Below are 18,248 nucleotides of genomic sequence, written 5' to 3' on the forward strand. Positions count from 1 at the left end.
GAAATCAAATCATTCAATCTAATAACTGTCTGATAATTGCCGTCTTAGATTTGTCAAAAAGATCTGCATATTTTGAAAATTGATTAGATTGTATGCGAGAAACATTCCACCGTATAAAAATCATAAATAACGATCAGAATATATCTGTAACTCTTAATAGGGACAACAACATATTTTTCTTTATCGAAAGGGAAAAGAATAAATTAAGTTTAAGAAAGTGAAAAATACGAAAGTATCGAAATACAAAGAAATTACAGAGAGAAATTTACGTTATTTTATAATTTAATTTAAAATTTTAAAAGTTAATATAATTTAATTCATTTTTTTTTTTCATTTTCGTCCACTCTGATATAAAAAATCACAATCTTTAACTTATTTCTGCAGTAACATTCATGAGATTAACTCGCTCCTATGAGTTTGAATTGTAGAAAAATCATATGATATGGGAGTATAACCTGATAACATATGATGAGAGGTAGGTTTTTATTAATTATATTATGGCAGGTGAATAAAAAAAATTGGCTAATTTTCCTGTCCCTCCCTCCTTAAATATTAATTGTACGTTTAGGAAATATTTTTTTTAAATCAACTATTGTATTGCATCATTAAAATAATTTCAAAATAATTAAAATATTTTCAACTCCTTATTTATTTACATAATCAAATTTATTATTTAACAATTAAAAAATATTTTACTGATTCATAATTTTAATAATTTATTATAAGGAGTATCATAAATATCTCAAAATATTTTTATATATTAATTTATTAAAAATTTTATTTAGTCTCTAAATTAACCGGTGTTTTATTTTATTTTTAAAAGTTAATAATCTAATTGATAACAAGTTCAAATCCTTTATTCATATTTGTCTATCTAAATGATAAGAAAAAAAATAGAAGAGAAAGAGATTTTGCATGGAAAAGTGTAATTTTTTTTCAACAAATAAATATTATTTTCGCTTTTATGCCTAAAGTTATCCAAACATAGCATTAATCGCAAACTCTTGTTTCTGCAAAAGGCAGTGAGAAATGCCACTGAATCTATCACCACACTCGTTGCAACTCTCCACGCTTAAATCATCTTCCTTCACCCAGCACGTTTCACAACTCAATCCTATCCTTACATGGAGTCTACTGCTTTGATGTCCCCACATTTCTTGTGCCTCTATCTGATCCAAGAAGAGAGCGGTTCCCATAAGCGAGAAACCGATGACCGAAGAGTTAGTTTGGGTCGTCATGAAGAGTTTCACTGATAAAGTGCCATTGGCTTGGCAAGCGTGACAAAATGGTTTTAGTGCCTTGAGGTACGACCATGACTGCTTTTGATTCGTTATCGTGCTATTTTAGCTTATGAGTTCAATCAATCCTCACTTCTTTGTTAAATTTATTTTCTTTCTGTCGCTGAAGTTGAGGTTTATTGGATTGTATTGACAAAGACAGTTTTCTGAGTTGTTCACTTATTAGGTTGTATTGAGATTTTAATTTCGCTCATTGCTATTTCTTTTATCCATGATTATATTACATGTATTGTTTGATGAAATGCCTTAGAGAAGTAAGTGTTTTAGGAATTTCTAATGTTAATCAAATTATGGTTATATCATGCTTACACAATTTTAGAAGACTTCTAAATTTGGTCCTAAGAAAGTTTAGAGATTAAATATATAAAAGATTATATTTATTAATTATGACACAATTATGAGCTAAAAAAATAGAAAATTTTATTATTTAATTTTTATATTATTAGTTGATATTTTAATTTTAAAAAATATATTAAAATTTATTAAAATATTAAAAAATTTATTAGTTTTATCTATTAAATATTTATGTTTTTGTTATTATGATATGACAAAATTTATTAAATAATTATTTAATTTGTAAAATATATGCTAATTAATTTATCAGAATATTTTAATTTTTTTATTAATATTTAATTGTTAAAAATTATAGAGAGATTAATTAGTATATTTTTTAAAATTTTAAAATTATTTTAATATATTTTTTAAAATTGATAAAACATAGAGATTAATAGTAATTTTAAAAAAAATAAAATCTTCAAATTATTTATTCAAAATAAAGCTGGATTCTATTTTTAAATATTATTTTTAATTAATTAACTAAATTAATATATTTAATATTTTTATTTAATTACTGAAAATTCTATTGTTACTTGATTTAAAAATAAAAATAAACTTATTTTGTTGGGGAAATGAATTAAAATTTATAGAAATTGTATATTTTATATTATAAATTTATATAAAGTGGTAATTATGTTTGTCAAGTAATTATTTTACAGAAATTTTGTTAAATTAATACAATATACTATATTAAATTAATAACACAATTATTAATTAAAAATAATCTATTACTTACACAAGTACGTTATAAAGCATTAATTTTTGAAGTAGTATTTTTTGGTTAATTTAATACTACTTTTTAAAAGATAATTGCTTTATAAAAATATATATCATTCTTTAATAATTTATAAAATATAAACATAAATATTATACATTTTAATTTCTATAAAAATTTAAAATTTTGTTTTTAAATTATTATTATTTTTCATTAAGATTATATATTTTTTATAATACAATTAATTAAAAAAATAAAATTAAAATTTTTTAAATTTATTTAGATAAATTTATCACCAACTAAATATATAATTACAAAGTTTAATAATTTATATTGTGATATAATCCTTAAAAAATGACTGTAGGAGTCGGCGTTAATAGTATATAGAAATTTACGACAAATATATAAAAGAATAAATTACGGAATTCACGCCAAACAAATACTAAAATTGAAGAAAATATTTCCTACAAAAATCAACAATATGTTTTTATTGATTTTCATAAAAAGAAAAAAAAATATTTTTTTATAAAATTTATTATTTAATATTTAAATATTATAATTATTAATAATTCAGTCACTTAATTTAAAAAAATCTATTACAATATTTTTATTTTTTATTAATAAAATAATTTTTTTATTTAATTTAGTCTATTTTTATTATTAAAATTATAGTAAAAAGTTAAATTATTATTTTTTATTAAAAAATAATAAAAAATAATTATTTCAGGAGGAATGATAAAAATGATTTAATAAAATTTTAAAAATGTAAAAATTAATTTATTAATAATTATAATATTTAAAAATTAAATAAAATAATTTATTAAAAATAAAATTGAATTTATTTTATTTTTTTTTATTTATTTTTAATAAAAAAATGAAAAGATTATTTGAATGATAAAAAAAAAAAAAATACGTTCTGATATATTTCTGAAAACGTGGGAAGTGACTTATTATTAATATAATGACTTATTATAATACTTAACGATAAATCTCTCTTTTTTTATACAAGATAACCAAACAAAACTTAAGATTTTTGAAACGATCGGTCCATAAAAATTTCAATCTCACTGTCAATGGACGCCTCGAGTTCCCATCCAACAGCCCCATCGTCTCTGCCGCTCCAAGACCGGGTCGCCATAGTCACTGGCTCATCCCGTGGCATTGGGAAAGCCATAGCAGTCCACTTGGCCTCACTGGGAGCGAAAATTGTCATTAATTACTCTACCAACGGGGACCAGGCTGAGCTTTTAGCCCAAGAGATCAATTCTTCTTCTCCTCACAGCGATTCCCTTCGTGCCATAACAGTTCAAGCTAATGTCTCCGATCCAACCCATGTCAAGACACTTTTCGATGTGGCTGAGAGGGTTTTTGGCGCACCAGCCCATGTCTTGGTGAACTCAGCTGGAGTGTTGGATCCCAAGTATCCATCCATCGCTAACACTCCCTTGGAGGTTTTTGACCTTACTTTCAGGTAATCCAGTGAACCAACCATCAAAATTATGTCTATTCTTTTTTTTGTTTGGATTTGCGGTTGGGTGTACTTTGATTGATGAGTATGGGTTTGTTTTGAAAGTCAGGAATTGGATCGTCACTAATTAAACATGGATAGAAACTGGAGAGTGAAAAATGAAGAAATAGGATATATTGTTATTATTGTTATTTTTTTTTTATTCTTGAGAAATGAAAGTTTATACCCTATTTAGTTCAAGTAAACTAGAGATGCAGAAGTCATTCTAGTTAGAATTTTATTTGAAAGGTAGGAGAGGGGGTGGGGGAGAGCTGTGGAAGACATGGGATTTTAGAAAAATGTTAGTGTTTTAGTTTTGGGGAATTCATTTGAAATTACACCTTTTTTGGTGGAATTTGGTTTTAGTTAAAACAATCTCATAGAATTTAATTCCTAAAATTATTTTTAAAAAAAATTCAAACAAAACATATAAAACATGGAATTCATTTTAACGAAATACAGCCTTAGTTTCAACAACCAAGCATATTGTAGCTAGCTGATTTAATTGATGATTTACAATATTTTTGCATTTTGAATTATAGAAACCAAGTTCTCATGCGTGTCCTTTGGTTGTTAAATTGAGCCAAGTTATGGCCTTGGGAAGGTGGTAAATGCAAAAAGAAACTGAATTTTAGATAAAGCTGCTTTTTCAACTGTTAATAATTTATAGACTCAAGTGTGATTGATTAACAGTTTGAATTTGTTCTCATTCAGCATAGAGATAAAACAGAATGACCTTGAGCTTTTTGTAGCCTTAACCTAGGAAGATTGAATATAGTCATATTTTTGCATAGTTGTCAAAATAATAAGCCCTGAAGAGTAACCCCCTCTAAATAATTTTTCAGAGAAACAATTTCATCATCAGGGAAGAATAGAGGTGGGAATTTTCAATTTCAATGGACAGATGAAGGTGGAACTAGAAAGGTTTTGAATGTGAGGACATAGAGAAGAGTTGATTTTCGTAGGACTTGCTATGTAATCAGTAACTACCAAATTAAAACTCTTTACTGAGCCAATTCAAATATCTACTTGTTTTTCATTTTACTGCAAACTCTAATAATGTCCTTATCTTCAGTGTTAACACTAAAGGTGCATTCTTGTGCTGTAAAGAGGCAGCAAATCGGCTCAAGCGCGGTGGTGGTGGCCGAATTATATTGTTAACATCATCTATGGTGGGTGGATTGAAGCCAGGGTTTGGGATATATGCAGCTTCAAAAGCAGCAGTAGAGACAATGGTAAAGATATTAGCAAAGGAACTCAAGGGAACAGGGATTACGGCAAATTGCATTGCTCCAGGTCCTATTGCTACAGAGATGTATTTTTCTGGGAAGACTGAGGAGCAAATTCAGAAGAACATAGAGGAGTGTCCACTAGGCCGGCTTGGTGAGACCAAGGACATTGTACCTATTGTTGGGTTCTTGGCTACTGATGCTAGTGAGTGGGTTAACGGACAGGTTATTCGTGTCAATGGCGGCTATGTTTAGGACAAACTATGCCGCCATACTAAATACTGCACTAGCCTGGAAAATAGCTTTGAGATTCGAAAATTTCATTACAAATGTAATTCCACCGGTTATCGTAATCCATCTTGTTTTTGTAGCAGTTTCAATGAAGATATTATTTCCTGTTAGTTTTCTCAAGTCTTCTCGTGTAATGGTAGTTTTTATATCTGTTGAATAATCTTTTTCATGAAAAGATCAATGGAATAAGGATTCAAATTTGAATCTGTATCACCACTACATGCATTTGCTTGCTAGAAAGCATGTGAGCCATTGGAAACAGGTTCTAAGAATGTAGCGCTGAATTGGTCCAGCTCTGTTGCCTTCTGTTAGCCAATGGAAGGAAGCAAACTGTCTTATAATGGATTTAGCAAGTTCGAACTCATTTAACTCTTTGAAATATGCCTGTTTCTCTGGGTTCTTGAGGTGGATAATGTGGACACACCCTGGTGATTGACAGGAATCTGAGTCTTCCAACAGCTATTCCATGCACATATGCTCTGTGCCAACACAGGGGATAGCATTTATCAATGGGTTCCCTGTATTTACCCATCTGTCCATATATGCTTAACTTTGGCTATTTTAGTAGAAAATTATAGAAATGAAATGTCGTGCCTTTTGCATAACTTGATATTGCCTTTGCCAAGCTAGGTTCAATGTCCAAATAACAACAGGTGCGGACCTGCTTCCAGGGCTTGTTTTTGTTCATTGGGTCTCAATTAATGCAGATCCCTTCTCTTACCACAGATCTGTATGTGTTCTTCACTCGTCAGGCAACTAATTCGTTGTTTGTTATGAGATACGGTAAAGTAAGGGTTTTTTTTTAAAGATTTTTTAAAATATTATAAATAAGGTTTCCATAGTTCTTAAATTTTTATAGCTTTTTATTATTTCGGAGGAATGAAAAGTTTTTTTATGAGCACCCTTTTGGTCCCTGGATATTCTGGCCTGGCGAGGGTAAGCACACCAATGATATTGGTTCCACTTGCACTTCTCTTTTATTTAACTGAAATGGAATTGAGAACTTTAATGTTGTACATCTCTTTTTTAGCATTAAAGAAAAGGATGATGTATGGAGGCAGCAAATTTCAAATTCAGATGAAGGAAAAATTATTATTATTGTTATTATTATTTTAGAAAAAGAACAGGAAGATGCAGTTGGACCAGAAAAAGAACTTGAGTGCACTGGCTCTACCATTTTTATGTCAACACCTCCCGCTTGCCAACAAAAGAAAATGGGTGAGAATATATGCAGGAAATGGACATCTCCAAGCTTGACTATTGAAGAAAGTTTATGAGAGAGAAAGAGAGTGTGTTAGAACATGAGAACCCTTTATGTTTACTCACCAATTGGAACTATAGTTGGAATGATAACATGAAATGGATGGTTTGGGAAGAGGGTGACTTTTATAAAGGAAGGCCTTATAGTCCTAGGTACCCATTAAAGTGAACCACAAAACTAACATGGGATCTGCTTCTGCAACTTATATATTTTATGCAGGAGATGGTATGATATGATATGAATTCTTAGATTTTTTATTGAACAGGCTCATGGTTAATAATGCAACTTAGTTCCTCTAATGCTATATATATGTATAGTAGTAGTTATAGTAGTCTGTTTTGTGGAATTGGAATCTACTTTTCTGCCAAAAAGCACTGTGCAGGCACTCGCATATGTACAAGGAAGGAATTATGCTCTACTTTTCCTTGAAATTCTATTCTTATATTTGGAGATATCAACAATTCATTATGGGACCCACTTCACTGTGCATTAGGGTGTAAAAGAATCCAATTTGGCCAGATTTTAAAAGTTTAAGTTTGAGTTATATAAAAATATAATATTAATCACATTTATTAGTGCAATGTATCCCAAAAATTGTTTTTCAAACTAAAATTAAATATTATTTCTGAACGATCTAAAAATCACATTTTCCTGCATTAGTTTTAGATATATGCACAATAAATAATATAAAATATTTAGAGTCAGAACCTGATTCTCAAAGAAAGGAAACTCTTAAAACTTATTACTTGGAGTAATTCTATTTAGTAATCCCAAATATTCTTTAATGACATTAATTCTATTTAGTAATCCCAAATATTCTTTAATGAGATTAATTTTTTTTTTTTCAGTATAGAGGAACATTTCCTAAAAGGTAAAAGAAAATGTTCTAAAGTTAGTGGTTTTGAAGAAATATTCTTGAAAAAGTAAAGGGTAAATCACAAAAAAAAAAAGTTTAATGGACATTTGGCTTGAATAATAAATTATTTGATTTCAACAAATTACAATAATTTATCTTAACCAAATCAAATCAAATCAAACAGTAAAAACTTTTTTGTGGTTAGTTTTGATTTGCCATTGACTTGTTACCCTTCTAATTGGGTAAAACAAGAGGAGAATGTTTGAGGGAAAATGTCAAAAAAATTCTATTAGAAAAAGAGTGCCAAATTGCTCCACCTGAAAAAAGATGATTTTGGAATACATGAACTTGTAAAGCAAAGGTGAAGTGCATAAAAGCAGCATATTCATCTTCACTTCATCACAAAAACAATCTTCTATCCAACATCATTAGTAAGATTTAATTACTTTCAAACCCCTAAATTCTTATCCAATTAATTAGTTTATCTTTAATTTAAAATCATTCAATTAAATCGTTTATGATGTTCTGAAATCTAGATAATAGAGTTTACGGTATGTATGTGTCAACTTAAAAATTAAGCAAAGGGTCCCTTTTCCTTCCTTTTTATTCTTTTCTTCTAACTTGCTAATGACGACTCACGGCCTCTCTGTGACACCCATCTCTGTCGGACAGACTCGTATGTACAGTATTGTCAGTCATCTTATTTATATCAGACGACCATTTAATTTTTCCCAGTATACATGCGAATAAGGCTGCGAAGGGACGATGCCTGCTCGTTTCTCCTCATGTCCCATCATCGGACCGGCTTCCTTCTTACCGAGCTTGGACTCGTGGACGACCTGACCTTACTTATATCAGACGACCATTTAATTTTCCCCAGTATGCATGCGAATAGGGCTGCGAAGGGACGGTGCCTGCTCGTTTCTCCTCATGTCCCATCATCGGACCGGCTTCCTTCTTATCGGGCTTGGATTCGTGGACGACCCGATCTGGTATGCATGTCAGAGCCCAGGCCGAAACCGCTGGACAGGCCTGCCTAAGGGCGTTCCGAGCTCGGTGACTGATCTACTTTTATGGGTCCTGACTCAGTCTAAGCGGGTATGAGATCCAACGGTTATCGGTTTATATATTTTATAGATTATGAAATGAAAATGAACTAGTAAATTTTTTAAAAATTTAAAAAATTAATAGTAAAAGTGAATCATAGAAGGGGAGGCATTTCCTTTTCCTCTTAAGTTGCTAAAAATGACATAGAATTATTAGAGGACAGGGAGAAGAAAGGCGGCATCTAGAGGAGGTAATCCTAGCTTAATTAGGTAGCTCAGCCTCCAAAGCCTATCCCTTTTCGAATCATATTCTTCGCAAATCATGATTTTCTATTTGTATGAAAATTGTTACGCATGGAAACAAATCTTGCTTTCTTTTCTTATATATATTTATGATATTCTTTGCTTCTCTTCCCACTTGAATATTTTGATTCGAAATTTTTGTCTACATTTACTATTTCAATCATTTTGCTTCAAATGATATGTATCATTTCATTTTCTATAATAATTATATTGCAAAATATTCATCAAACAGAATTTACAATTCAAATTGAATTACTTCTTCTCATGTGAGGCATGTTAGAGAATAAAACCTTAGTATCTATTCAAGTGGTTATGAATTAAGTGATTCACTAATATAATATTTAGACATGCTTATCCTCACATTCAAAACAGAGGAACATTTTAAAGCATCCATGTCGTTGGATGCTTTAGATTGAGCAGTTCACTTGGCTGGTATTAATGCCTAATAAAGTGTAAGAGGACAAAAATCAGAACTTAGTTTACAAGTGGGATAGATAATAATACAGAACAGAGTACTAGGAACAGAGTACTAGTTAGTGGCAGAACACAGTTGCAAAATGGTACCTACTCGTTGCAAACCCCATCTCAAATGAACCTAAGCAATCTGTAAACAGGGAAAATATTCTCAACTTATAGGGACACAACACTAATCATGAATGCCTGTAGAGCATCTCACTATATTAAGCTAAAGGGGCAAAAAAAAAAAAGATGGGTGGGAACTGGGAACCCATTTTTTGTGGCTTTGGGTAGAGAGGAATAACAAAATTCTTGACTTGAGAATGACTCCTTGGCCTCACTTTGAGTTAGATTCTAAGATTCCCATTCTTAGAATCTATAACAGCTTTTCTTCCACTGCTACCTTTATTTTTTCCTACAAGGAATACATTCCGTGGTCATTTCTCACTTTCTATTTCATCCAATGCCATAGCATGCATGGTCAAAAAAATGCAACCAGTAAATGTCTAACATGTATCATTGCTTATGATTGACTAGTCCTTAACATGATTCTCTAACATATGATGTGTTTCTCTTTTCAGAGCTTCCTCTCTTCCTCAAAGTTAAATTACAAATTATAATAACAAAGAATCCATAAAAGGAAATATAAGTACAACGAAGAACAAAAAACCAAGTCCTCACCTCCAAAGTGGAGAATATCATACTAGAAAGAGGAAGGTGATAACAGAAAGTTAAATGTTAAGTATTTTTTTGTATTGTACGAGCAAAAGTGCACATGCACATGCATGTCTGCGCGTGCATACACACACACACACATACATAGAGAGAGAGAGAGAGAGAGAGAGAGAGAGAGAGAGAGAGAGAGAGACTTGTCAGTAAGAAACACAAGTAAGGGCACTTTGGCCACATCAAGGGAAAGATGAGTACTTTGCATGTACCATTGCCAAGATCATTTGAGTCCTTGAGAGACATGAAATGAAAGTTAAAAACACCCATGTTTATACTATTTACAGCTAGGCATACAGATTTTGCAATGTGTATCACATTCATCAACAATTATATATAGTGTAAAACATGATGAAACATGGAGTATTTAACTTAAACTAGTTTCTGACAAAGTAAATCATACATATGAGAAAAACAACTAATGACTTTTTAACACAGTGCCTATCCAATTTGTTGAGATTATTTCTGTAAATAGCCTAGATTTGTAGTGATGATTAGGGATATGATTGTGTGATATGATTGAGATATGATTAGGCTATAATTAGGGAATTAATTTATTTTCTTACCTAGTGTGTACTCTTGTAAGTAGTATATATACTTTCATCAAAGTTTCATGGTATCAGAGCCTCCCATCTAATGTTAGGCGCCCCATAAATGTGCCACGCACCAGTAAAAAAGTCTGGGCGTGAGAGGTGCGTTGAATCCCACGTCGGTTGTGAAAAAGGGTAATGTGCCCCTTATATGAGTCATAGGCAATCCTCCCTTGAGCTAGCTTTTGGGGTGAGTTAGGCCTGACCCAAATTTAACACAATTAAATAACGTTTACCTTAATGGATTCTTACATTTTAAATTCTTTGTCTATACAGGAGATTAAAAAAAAAATAGTAGCTTTTAGTTACTCATATGACATTGAAAATTTCATACACTATGTCCCTGTGATGGAAAGATCATCAAATAATGTTAATCCATTTACTTGGCTTATGCAGATATACACCATCACCTGTTATATCTTAGCTTAGCAATTTACAATATCATCAAGATTCTAGCTGAATTCGCAAGCGGTCACAGTTGTTTCATTTAGCACAAGTAGTTTGATTTTTGTAACCTGCAAGGTACCCAATCATGCCTCTTGCAATTTATTCCTATCCACATGCCAGCGAACTGTTTAGGAATGCCACTTTAATACTATACCCAGAGGCTTTTTTCATAGATTCTCCTGAACTGCATAAGCTATCCTGATAAATCAGATTCCAACTGATCTTCCTAAAAGGCCGATTAGAACTAAGATTTTGTTCAAGTAGTGAGATTTTTTTTTCTTGCTCTGTCGTTTAATAAGATCTTATAATTTCTATGAATACTGGTATGGTTGTTTCAAATGTTTCTCAAGCACCCAATAAACAGTTATATCCATATCAAATATGTCCTCATTTGTCAAAAAATATTATTTGTGTTGTGAGGAATTATGTAAGATTAAAGATTTTTTTCTCCTTTGCTTAAAGCACGAATGTATTCTGCATTAGCTGTTGATCATATGGATAATATTCTGTGTATTTAAATGGGCAGTGTATAATTCCTGATCACCACAAGAACATATCCTTCTTTGAAATTTAATACAACAGCATAAGTATCAAGAACCTGCTGTTAATGCAAGCATGGGTTTTGGAAATGTAAGTCCAAAAAATTAATTACACACCATTCCAACATAGCATTTCATAATATATGAGGTATGCTGATATATCAGATCCTCTAGAGGCTAAAGACTAATACTTCGTATAAGCAGCACGCCTTTTAGTAAAATGAACATCATGCAGGGATATAGGTTTGTAAATCAAAGGTGTATCTGTTCAAAAACATTTCAGATGTACAAGTGAATGTGAAACACCGAGTGTGTTTAATGCATGCAAAATTATTAGGCGAGTGTGATGCATATATTCTCCATATGTTCTGAGTAAATCCATGCAAAATTATAAAAAACAACACAAATCAGCTCATAATTCATAGAGTCATTCAATGACAAGTTATAGCAATGCTTAAGAAGTCTTGACAAAAAGAAAATATGGAATCAGAAGAACATAAAACAATAATCAAGTAGGGAAATATGAGTGTATAGATTCATACAAGAGAATCTGGCCAATTGAGGCAGGAGTCAAGGGCGAGAATTGTCTTTCCTTCATCAAATGTTAGTATGGAAGCAAGTACAATACTTCTCTTTTCTTTTGATTGGGTCCCAGATGCTTAGGATTTGTAGGTGCAGCGCCGGCTGCCCTATGCCAATTGAAGAAGAAAAAGAACTTGGCCCATCTTATTTTATACTATGTGGGCTGAATAAGTACCAAACTTACTGAAGGAGACAAAAGAGAATGTATTCCTTATTCCATTCTTTGCCTTCAAACAATTTCCAAGGACAAGCATCTTTTCACCATTGTTTTCCCTTTTTCTTGTTTTGTATCTAATTCCAAAGTTTCCAGGTGCTCCAGTCAACAGAATCATCTTCTACATTCTTCAATATAACCAGTTAAAACAACCCATCTGCTACATGTGGTATAGTTAACATTCAATTAAAACCCAGTATATAATAAGATTAGTTTCACTATTGACAACTGAAAAACCACCTCTGAGACCAAGGAGAGAAACAGAGATATAATAAATCTGAGAATCTTCCATGAGAATGAGAGGGTGAAGGTCTCAACACCCGAGATAGTGGATTCCTCTAATCCAAGTCAGAAAAATTCCTCTCATATCCTGGAATAAGATTCTTGCTTTTGCTCCACGGACAAATCCGAATGCAAACAACTTAAAAAACTCAGGGGGATCAATAAATGCAAACTGTGAATGCATTTGAAGAGTTAATGTGATGAGGAATTCAAGTAGGTAGCACTTATAACAGAAAGTGGAGTTTGAGGAGAGGCCCCACAATTAAGCAAAGTAGGAAGCAATCTCTCTTTTCAAGTCACTGTGAATATTAGATTGGGTCAGGTCTTCCATCAAACCTATCCAAGATTCTATGCCTCACTGGCTTCCCAGCCCCATTTGGCTTTATAAAAGCCAGCTTCAGCATATTTGGCTTGTGAGCATAAACCAAAGGAGAAAAGAGAGGAGAGAGGCAAGGGAAGTTGAAGAAAATTTTGCCTACAAGTATTAGGACGTGGGATTGTCCTCCAAGAACATTGCATAATCAAGTGCAGCATTTTAGGGAGTAGCAGATTGGATCAAGAGAGAGAGAGAGAGAAAATCAGGTAAAAACACCACTGATCTTTATCACAATTAGTACACTTTTACTGCTTCCACTTCAAGCTAAACTTGAAGTGGGATTTTAATAGATAGAGATGTATCATCATCACCAACACCAAGGAAAGAGCATCCACTCCTCCTCAAGAATGCCAATCCCTCCTGAAAGGCATTTATTGCTGCAAGGTGGCAATGGCCCTGGAGATTCTGGACTTGTCCTTTCAACTGATGCAAAGCCTCGACTAAAATGGACACCAGATCTCCATGAGCGGTTCATAGAAGCAGTCAATCAGCTTGGAGGAGCAGACAGTGAGTACACTACAAAAACTAAAAAATCCTAAACACAAGTAAATAATGGTAAGCTCCACATATTCAACTATTGCTTTTTCTCCTTGCAGAAGCTACTCCAAAAACAGTTATGAAACTTATGGGGATTCCAGGACTTACCTTGTATCATCTAAAGAGTCATCTACAGGTAATTGAATACCTTCTACAGTATCTACTTGGAAATATTATCAGTAACAGCTGATATAGCTTTCAAATCTCATTGTCCAGATTCAAGTCCTACAATATTTGGTCATTTGGCCAATCAAGTAAAAATAAAAATAAATAAAGGAAAATGGCCTTTCTGTTATTATAGGATAGGAAGCAAAACAGCCAGGTGAATTTACTGTTTTCTATTGTTGTAATGTACACAGTGTCTCATTTTCTATTACTATTACAAGAAATGGGAAAAAATAAAGAAGAGGCAGCTAAATCTTGTGCCTTGGAGATTCATTTGTAATTAGTAGGAAGCCAGGAAGCCTAATCATCAAGAAGACAGAGATAGCAGCCAAATGCACCCTTTCTTTTTAATAATTTCATTAAATAATTCTAGCATAATTTAGTCTTGATTTATTAGTTGTAATTCACATATATACATTGCTAACTCCTCCTTTGGGTCCACAGAAGTACAGACTCAGCAAGAATCTCCATGGACAAGCTGTTAGTAGGAGCAGCAAAATCGGTAAGTAAAGTTGCAAATGTCATAAAGTTATCTTAAAATATTTCATGTTTTCAATAATTTACTGGTTAACATTAAAATATAACTCACTTGATACAGGTGCTAATGCTGTGGCAGTTGATAGAATGTCTGAAGCAAATGTTACTCATTTAAACAATTTAAGCATTGGAACCCAAACAAACAAGTATGGAGACTTGGTTTGACTTATAATCATTCATTTATTTTCTCACATTGCAAAACATTTTAACGATTATGCTTATTTAAATACAGAAACTTACACATCAGTGAAGCACTGCAAATGCAAATAGAAGTGCAGAGAAGACTACAAGAGCAGCTTGAGGTACAGCGCTCACTGCTCAAAATGCTGAAAACAAAAGAAAGCCAATTATTCATTATGAGCAATTTCTCACTTTTCTCAGATGTTAAAAGCACAATAACATAATTCTCAGAAACATAGCTGAGTTGAAGCATAGCTGCTTCTATGCTTTCCATTTAAACTGAAGAAAGCTACTATATCCTCATAGTAATCCCCCAAGAACCATCTCATATATATATATATATATATATATATATATATATATCAGAAATATAGTCAAACAGCCACAAAGGTGGGAGTAGATTACTCAAGTTTCATTTCCTTAGAAACGTATATAATATATATATATGTGTGTGTGTGTGTGTGTAAATCAGAAACCTAGTATAGTCAAACATGCAACAAAGATGGGCGTAGATTTAGCAGTTCACAAGTTTCTTTTCCTTAGAAATCCTAAAGAAACTTAGTATTTCTAGATATAAAAATTTTCCTTAACCTGTTTTGTTACTACGTTGTCTGATCAATTAATTCATCATCAATGATCTATCTCTGTGGCATACGATTTACACATTCTGATAATTTTTCTGGGCGGAACCAGGTACAACGACATCTGCAGCTTCGGATAGAGGCTCAAGGAAAATACCTACAAGCAGTGCTAGAGAAAGCACAGGAAACTCTTGGAAGGCAGAATTTAGGTACGGTGGGACTTGAAGCTGCCAAAGTTCAACTGTCTGAACTAGTATCCAAGGTATCCGCTCAGTGCCTGAATTCAGCATTTTCAGAGCTGAAAGAACTGCAGGGTCTCTGCCCCCAGCAAACACAAACAACGCCACCCACAGATTGTTCAATTGACAGCTGCCTGACCTCCTGTGAAGGATCCCAAAAGGAACAAGAAACACACAATACTGGAATGGGTTTGAGACCCTATAACGGCAACGCTTTCTTGGAGTCAAAAGAAATGGCAGAAGATCACATGCTACATCCAACTGAACTCAAGTGGGTTGAAAACCTAAGAGATAGCAAAATGTTCCTTTCCCCAATGGGAAACAATACAGAAAGCAGAATTTTTTCTACAGAAAGAAGCTCCAGTAATTTGGCCATGAGAGTTGGACTCCAAGGAGAAAGCGGCAAGGCAAGTACTAGCTTTACTGAGGAAAGATACAAGGGAAGGAATGATGATGACAATTTCCCCGACCAGACTAACAAGAGGACAGATTCAGTTAAGTTACAGCATGATAATATCTCAACAGGATATAGACTGCCTTACTTTGCAACAAAACTAGATCTCAATTCCCACGATGAAATTGATGCTGCTTCAAATTGCAAGCAGCTTGACTTGAATGGTTTTAGCTGGAACTGAGGTGGTCCACTGGAAGATTACACTTAATGAGAATATTTCAGAAGATGAGGCATCTAATTCTGCATTTACATCAGAGCAGGAGGAAGGTCAACATGAAAACCTGCTGTGTGCTTGTCCAAACCAAGCCGCCTGGAAACAATCGATTCAATTTCGATGAAATAAGTTGGACAGAAGTAGAGTGCATTTTAGAACCATGTTGTGTGAATGGATCCAACATATGTACTTATGCTATCTTATATGTCACTGAGAGTTAATGAATAGCCAAAAAAAAAAAAAAAAACAGCTGCCCAAATGCTTATTTCATCATCAAAAGTTCACATTCAAATTGATCCAGTAATCCTAGTTCATTGTTCATAAAATAAATGCTCAGAAATTTCTTCTCTCTTATGAATCGCTTATTGTCTGTGATGCATGGTAGTGGAAAGTATGGAGGACGCGTACCCTTGAAGGTAAGCAAATGAGCGATGAAATTCTGCTAGGGATGAATGGGCAGCTTAAAAGATGATGCAAAACGATTAGAAATACATCTACCTGGAAAAGGATTAATGCACACGCATGCTTAGCTACATCTCTCATTTTGATCGAAGCCTTTATTTTTAGAAGAATAAGGCTGTTGGATGACCAAGGAGAAGGATTACAGATTTTCAAGTGAGCACGATGATTTCTTCTGATACAAATTTCTGATATTCATTTTCCATATTTTGGGAAAAAAAATGGTTTTCATTTTATTACTTTTTTTAAAATTAATAATCTTTGTAAAAACAAATCAGTACAGCTACCTTATCAACAACGGACCCAAAAGGGCCATAACCCCTTAAACTTTTTAAAAATTTAATAGTATTTATATAATTTTTATTAATTAAAAAATATTATTCGATTTTTAAACTTTTAAAATGATTTATTAATTTATTCTTTTTAAAAATTATTCAATTAAATATAGATCAAAATATTAAAATCACATAGTATTTTTGAATAGATAATAATTTAGACAACTCATATTAAAACATTTTAAAAGCTAATATTTAATAGTGAGTAAATTAATTTAATTTATAAAATTTTATACCTGTAATATTTTTTTCTCTATTTAAAATTAAATTTTACTTTAAAAACTTTATACATATAAATAAATATTTTTTATGAATTAAATAAAATTGAAATTATCCCTCCAAAAATAAAATTGATCCCTCTAATAATTTCTACATCCGTTCCTATCCCTTGAAAGTCATAGTCACGGGTGATTGCAAATCTAAATTAATAATATTATTGAAAATTATATATAATATAGCATCCATTTCTGTCATCATTTTTATCCAATTTTTATTTTTAATTATTTTAAAATTATTATTCACTTTTCATTATTATAATTTTAATTAATTTTAAGAAATTTTTTTATTTTTTTTAGTATTTAATAAAATTTAATATTTTTAAAATAATTATCTTTCTTAATACATATTAAAAATAAAATGAACAAAAGTTATAAAAATAAATAATATATATTCTATCAAATGATAAAGTTTGCACTGATAAAAAGTTTCGGCCTATATATAAAGATGAAAGGTTTTAAACATTAGGACCCAAAACCTAATTTAGCTCATATAAGTTAAAACAGGCCAAAAAATTCAAATAAATTAAACCTAGCGTAAGATAGTCTAAACGAGGTTGTTCTTTAGTGTCTCATTTATGTGACTCGTCGAATCTTAGACCTTTCAAAACTACAGGATGCACTTTCCACCAGACTAAGTCTTGAAGTGCTCATTTATGTAACTCTTTAAATCTTATGATTTAAACGTTAACTAGTCTTAGTTGGAGATAAGACATAGAGAATAAAGATTTAGAGATTTCAATAACATATAAGCATAGAAAACATTAAGATATAAATTCAATAAAAAAGATAGGAGGGATTTTTATCGTTTGGTAAAATAAAAATAAAGTAAAGAAGATTCGTCATTCTTTGTGATAGATCAAAGAGAGACAGTTCTATGGAGGTTTCAACCACCACATGCAATACCCTCTAAACATACTTTTTAGACCTATAATCAAAGAAATCTAACATGTAAATAACCTAAAAAAAACTTTCTAAAAAATGTCGGATCTGCAAAACAAAACTAAAAAGAAAGGGCGGAAGGAGGAATCCACAGTGAAAGAGAAATATTTTAGTAAAACCGGTGATAGCAAATACTACTAATATTCAAATGAAACTTCATAAGGTTTTCTAATAAAAATAATAATAATACAATTTAAAGTTGAAAAACATTATTGATATAATTATAAAATAGAGACACGGTAAGTGAAATTAATCTGAACCCATGAATTTAAAAAG

The 18,248-nt window shown here is 31.8% G+C and overlaps 2 protein-coding genes and 1 long non-coding RNA gene across 4 annotated transcripts; 2 read left to right on the forward strand and 1 right to left on the reverse strand.

Moving 5' to 3' along the window:
- The first annotated feature begins 3,366 nt into the window (after positions 1–3,366).
- On the forward strand, positions 3,367–5,486 carry LOC110622094 (NADPH-dependent aldehyde reductase-like protein, chloroplastic). The gene is made up of 2 exons (XM_021766476.2): positions 3,367–3,820; positions 4,932–5,486. The coding sequence occupies exons 1-2, from the start codon at positions 3,423–3,425 to the stop codon at positions 5,338–5,340; spliced, it is 807 nt and encodes a 268-aa protein (XP_021622168.1). The 5' UTR covers positions 3,367–3,422; the 3' UTR covers positions 5,341–5,486.
- Positions 5,487–9,277: 3,791 nt separating this feature from the next.
- On the reverse strand, positions 9,278–12,531 carry LOC110623423. 2 transcript variants are annotated; one of them, XR_006352063.1, is made up of 3 exons: positions 12,143–12,531; positions 10,591–10,815; positions 9,278–9,713 (listed from the first exon to the last, which is right to left on the reverse strand). It is a non-coding gene; the product is annotated as an uncharacterized LOC110623423 (long non-coding RNA). The 2 variants fall into 2 exon arrangements; XR_006352062.1 differs by lacking the exon at positions 10,591–10,815.
- Positions 12,532–12,580: 49 nt separating this feature from the next.
- On the forward strand, positions 12,581–16,315 carry LOC110623422 (myb-related protein 2). Its single transcript, XM_021768365.2, has 7 exons — positions 12,581–13,260; positions 13,345–13,561; positions 13,651–13,727; positions 14,201–14,258; positions 14,355–14,439; positions 14,526–14,595; positions 15,167–16,315. The coding sequence occupies exons 2-7, from the start codon at positions 13,351–13,353 to the stop codon at positions 15,926–15,928; spliced, it is 1,263 nt and encodes a 420-aa protein (XP_021624057.1). The 5' UTR covers positions 12,581–13,260; positions 13,345–13,350; the 3' UTR covers positions 15,929–16,315.
- The last annotated feature ends 1,933 nt before the right edge of the window (positions 16,316–18,248 follow it).

The sequence above is a fragment of the Manihot esculenta genome, chromosome 9 (assembly GCF_001659605.2).
Source record: "Manihot esculenta cultivar AM560-2 chromosome 9, M.esculenta_v8, whole genome shotgun sequence".
Classification (NCBI taxonomy): domain Eukaryota; kingdom Viridiplantae; phylum Streptophyta; class Magnoliopsida; order Malpighiales; family Euphorbiaceae; genus Manihot; species Manihot esculenta.

Excerpts from the sequence above, each read along its gene's own strand:
- LOC110622094 (XM_021766476.2), top strand. The coding sequence starts at position 3,423 with ATGGACGCCTCGAGTTCCCATCCAACAGCCCCATCGTCTCTGCCGCTC. Across the intron at positions 3,821-4,931 it reads GTTTTTGACCTTACTTTCAG|TGTTAACACTAAAGGTGCAT; the intron begins GTAATCCAGTGA and ends CCTTATCTTCAG.
- LOC110623422 (XM_021768365.2), top strand. The coding sequence starts at position 13,351 with ATGTATCATCATCACCAACACCAAGGAAAGAGCATCCACTCCTCCTCA. Across the intron at positions 13,562-13,650 it reads TCAGCTTGGAGGAGCAGACA|AAGCTACTCCAAAAACAGTT; the intron begins GTGAGTACACTA and ends TTCTCCTTGCAG. Across the intron at positions 14,596-15,166 it reads GACTACAAGAGCAGCTTGAG|GTACAACGACATCTGCAGCT; the intron begins GTACAGCGCTCA and ends GGGCGGAACCAG.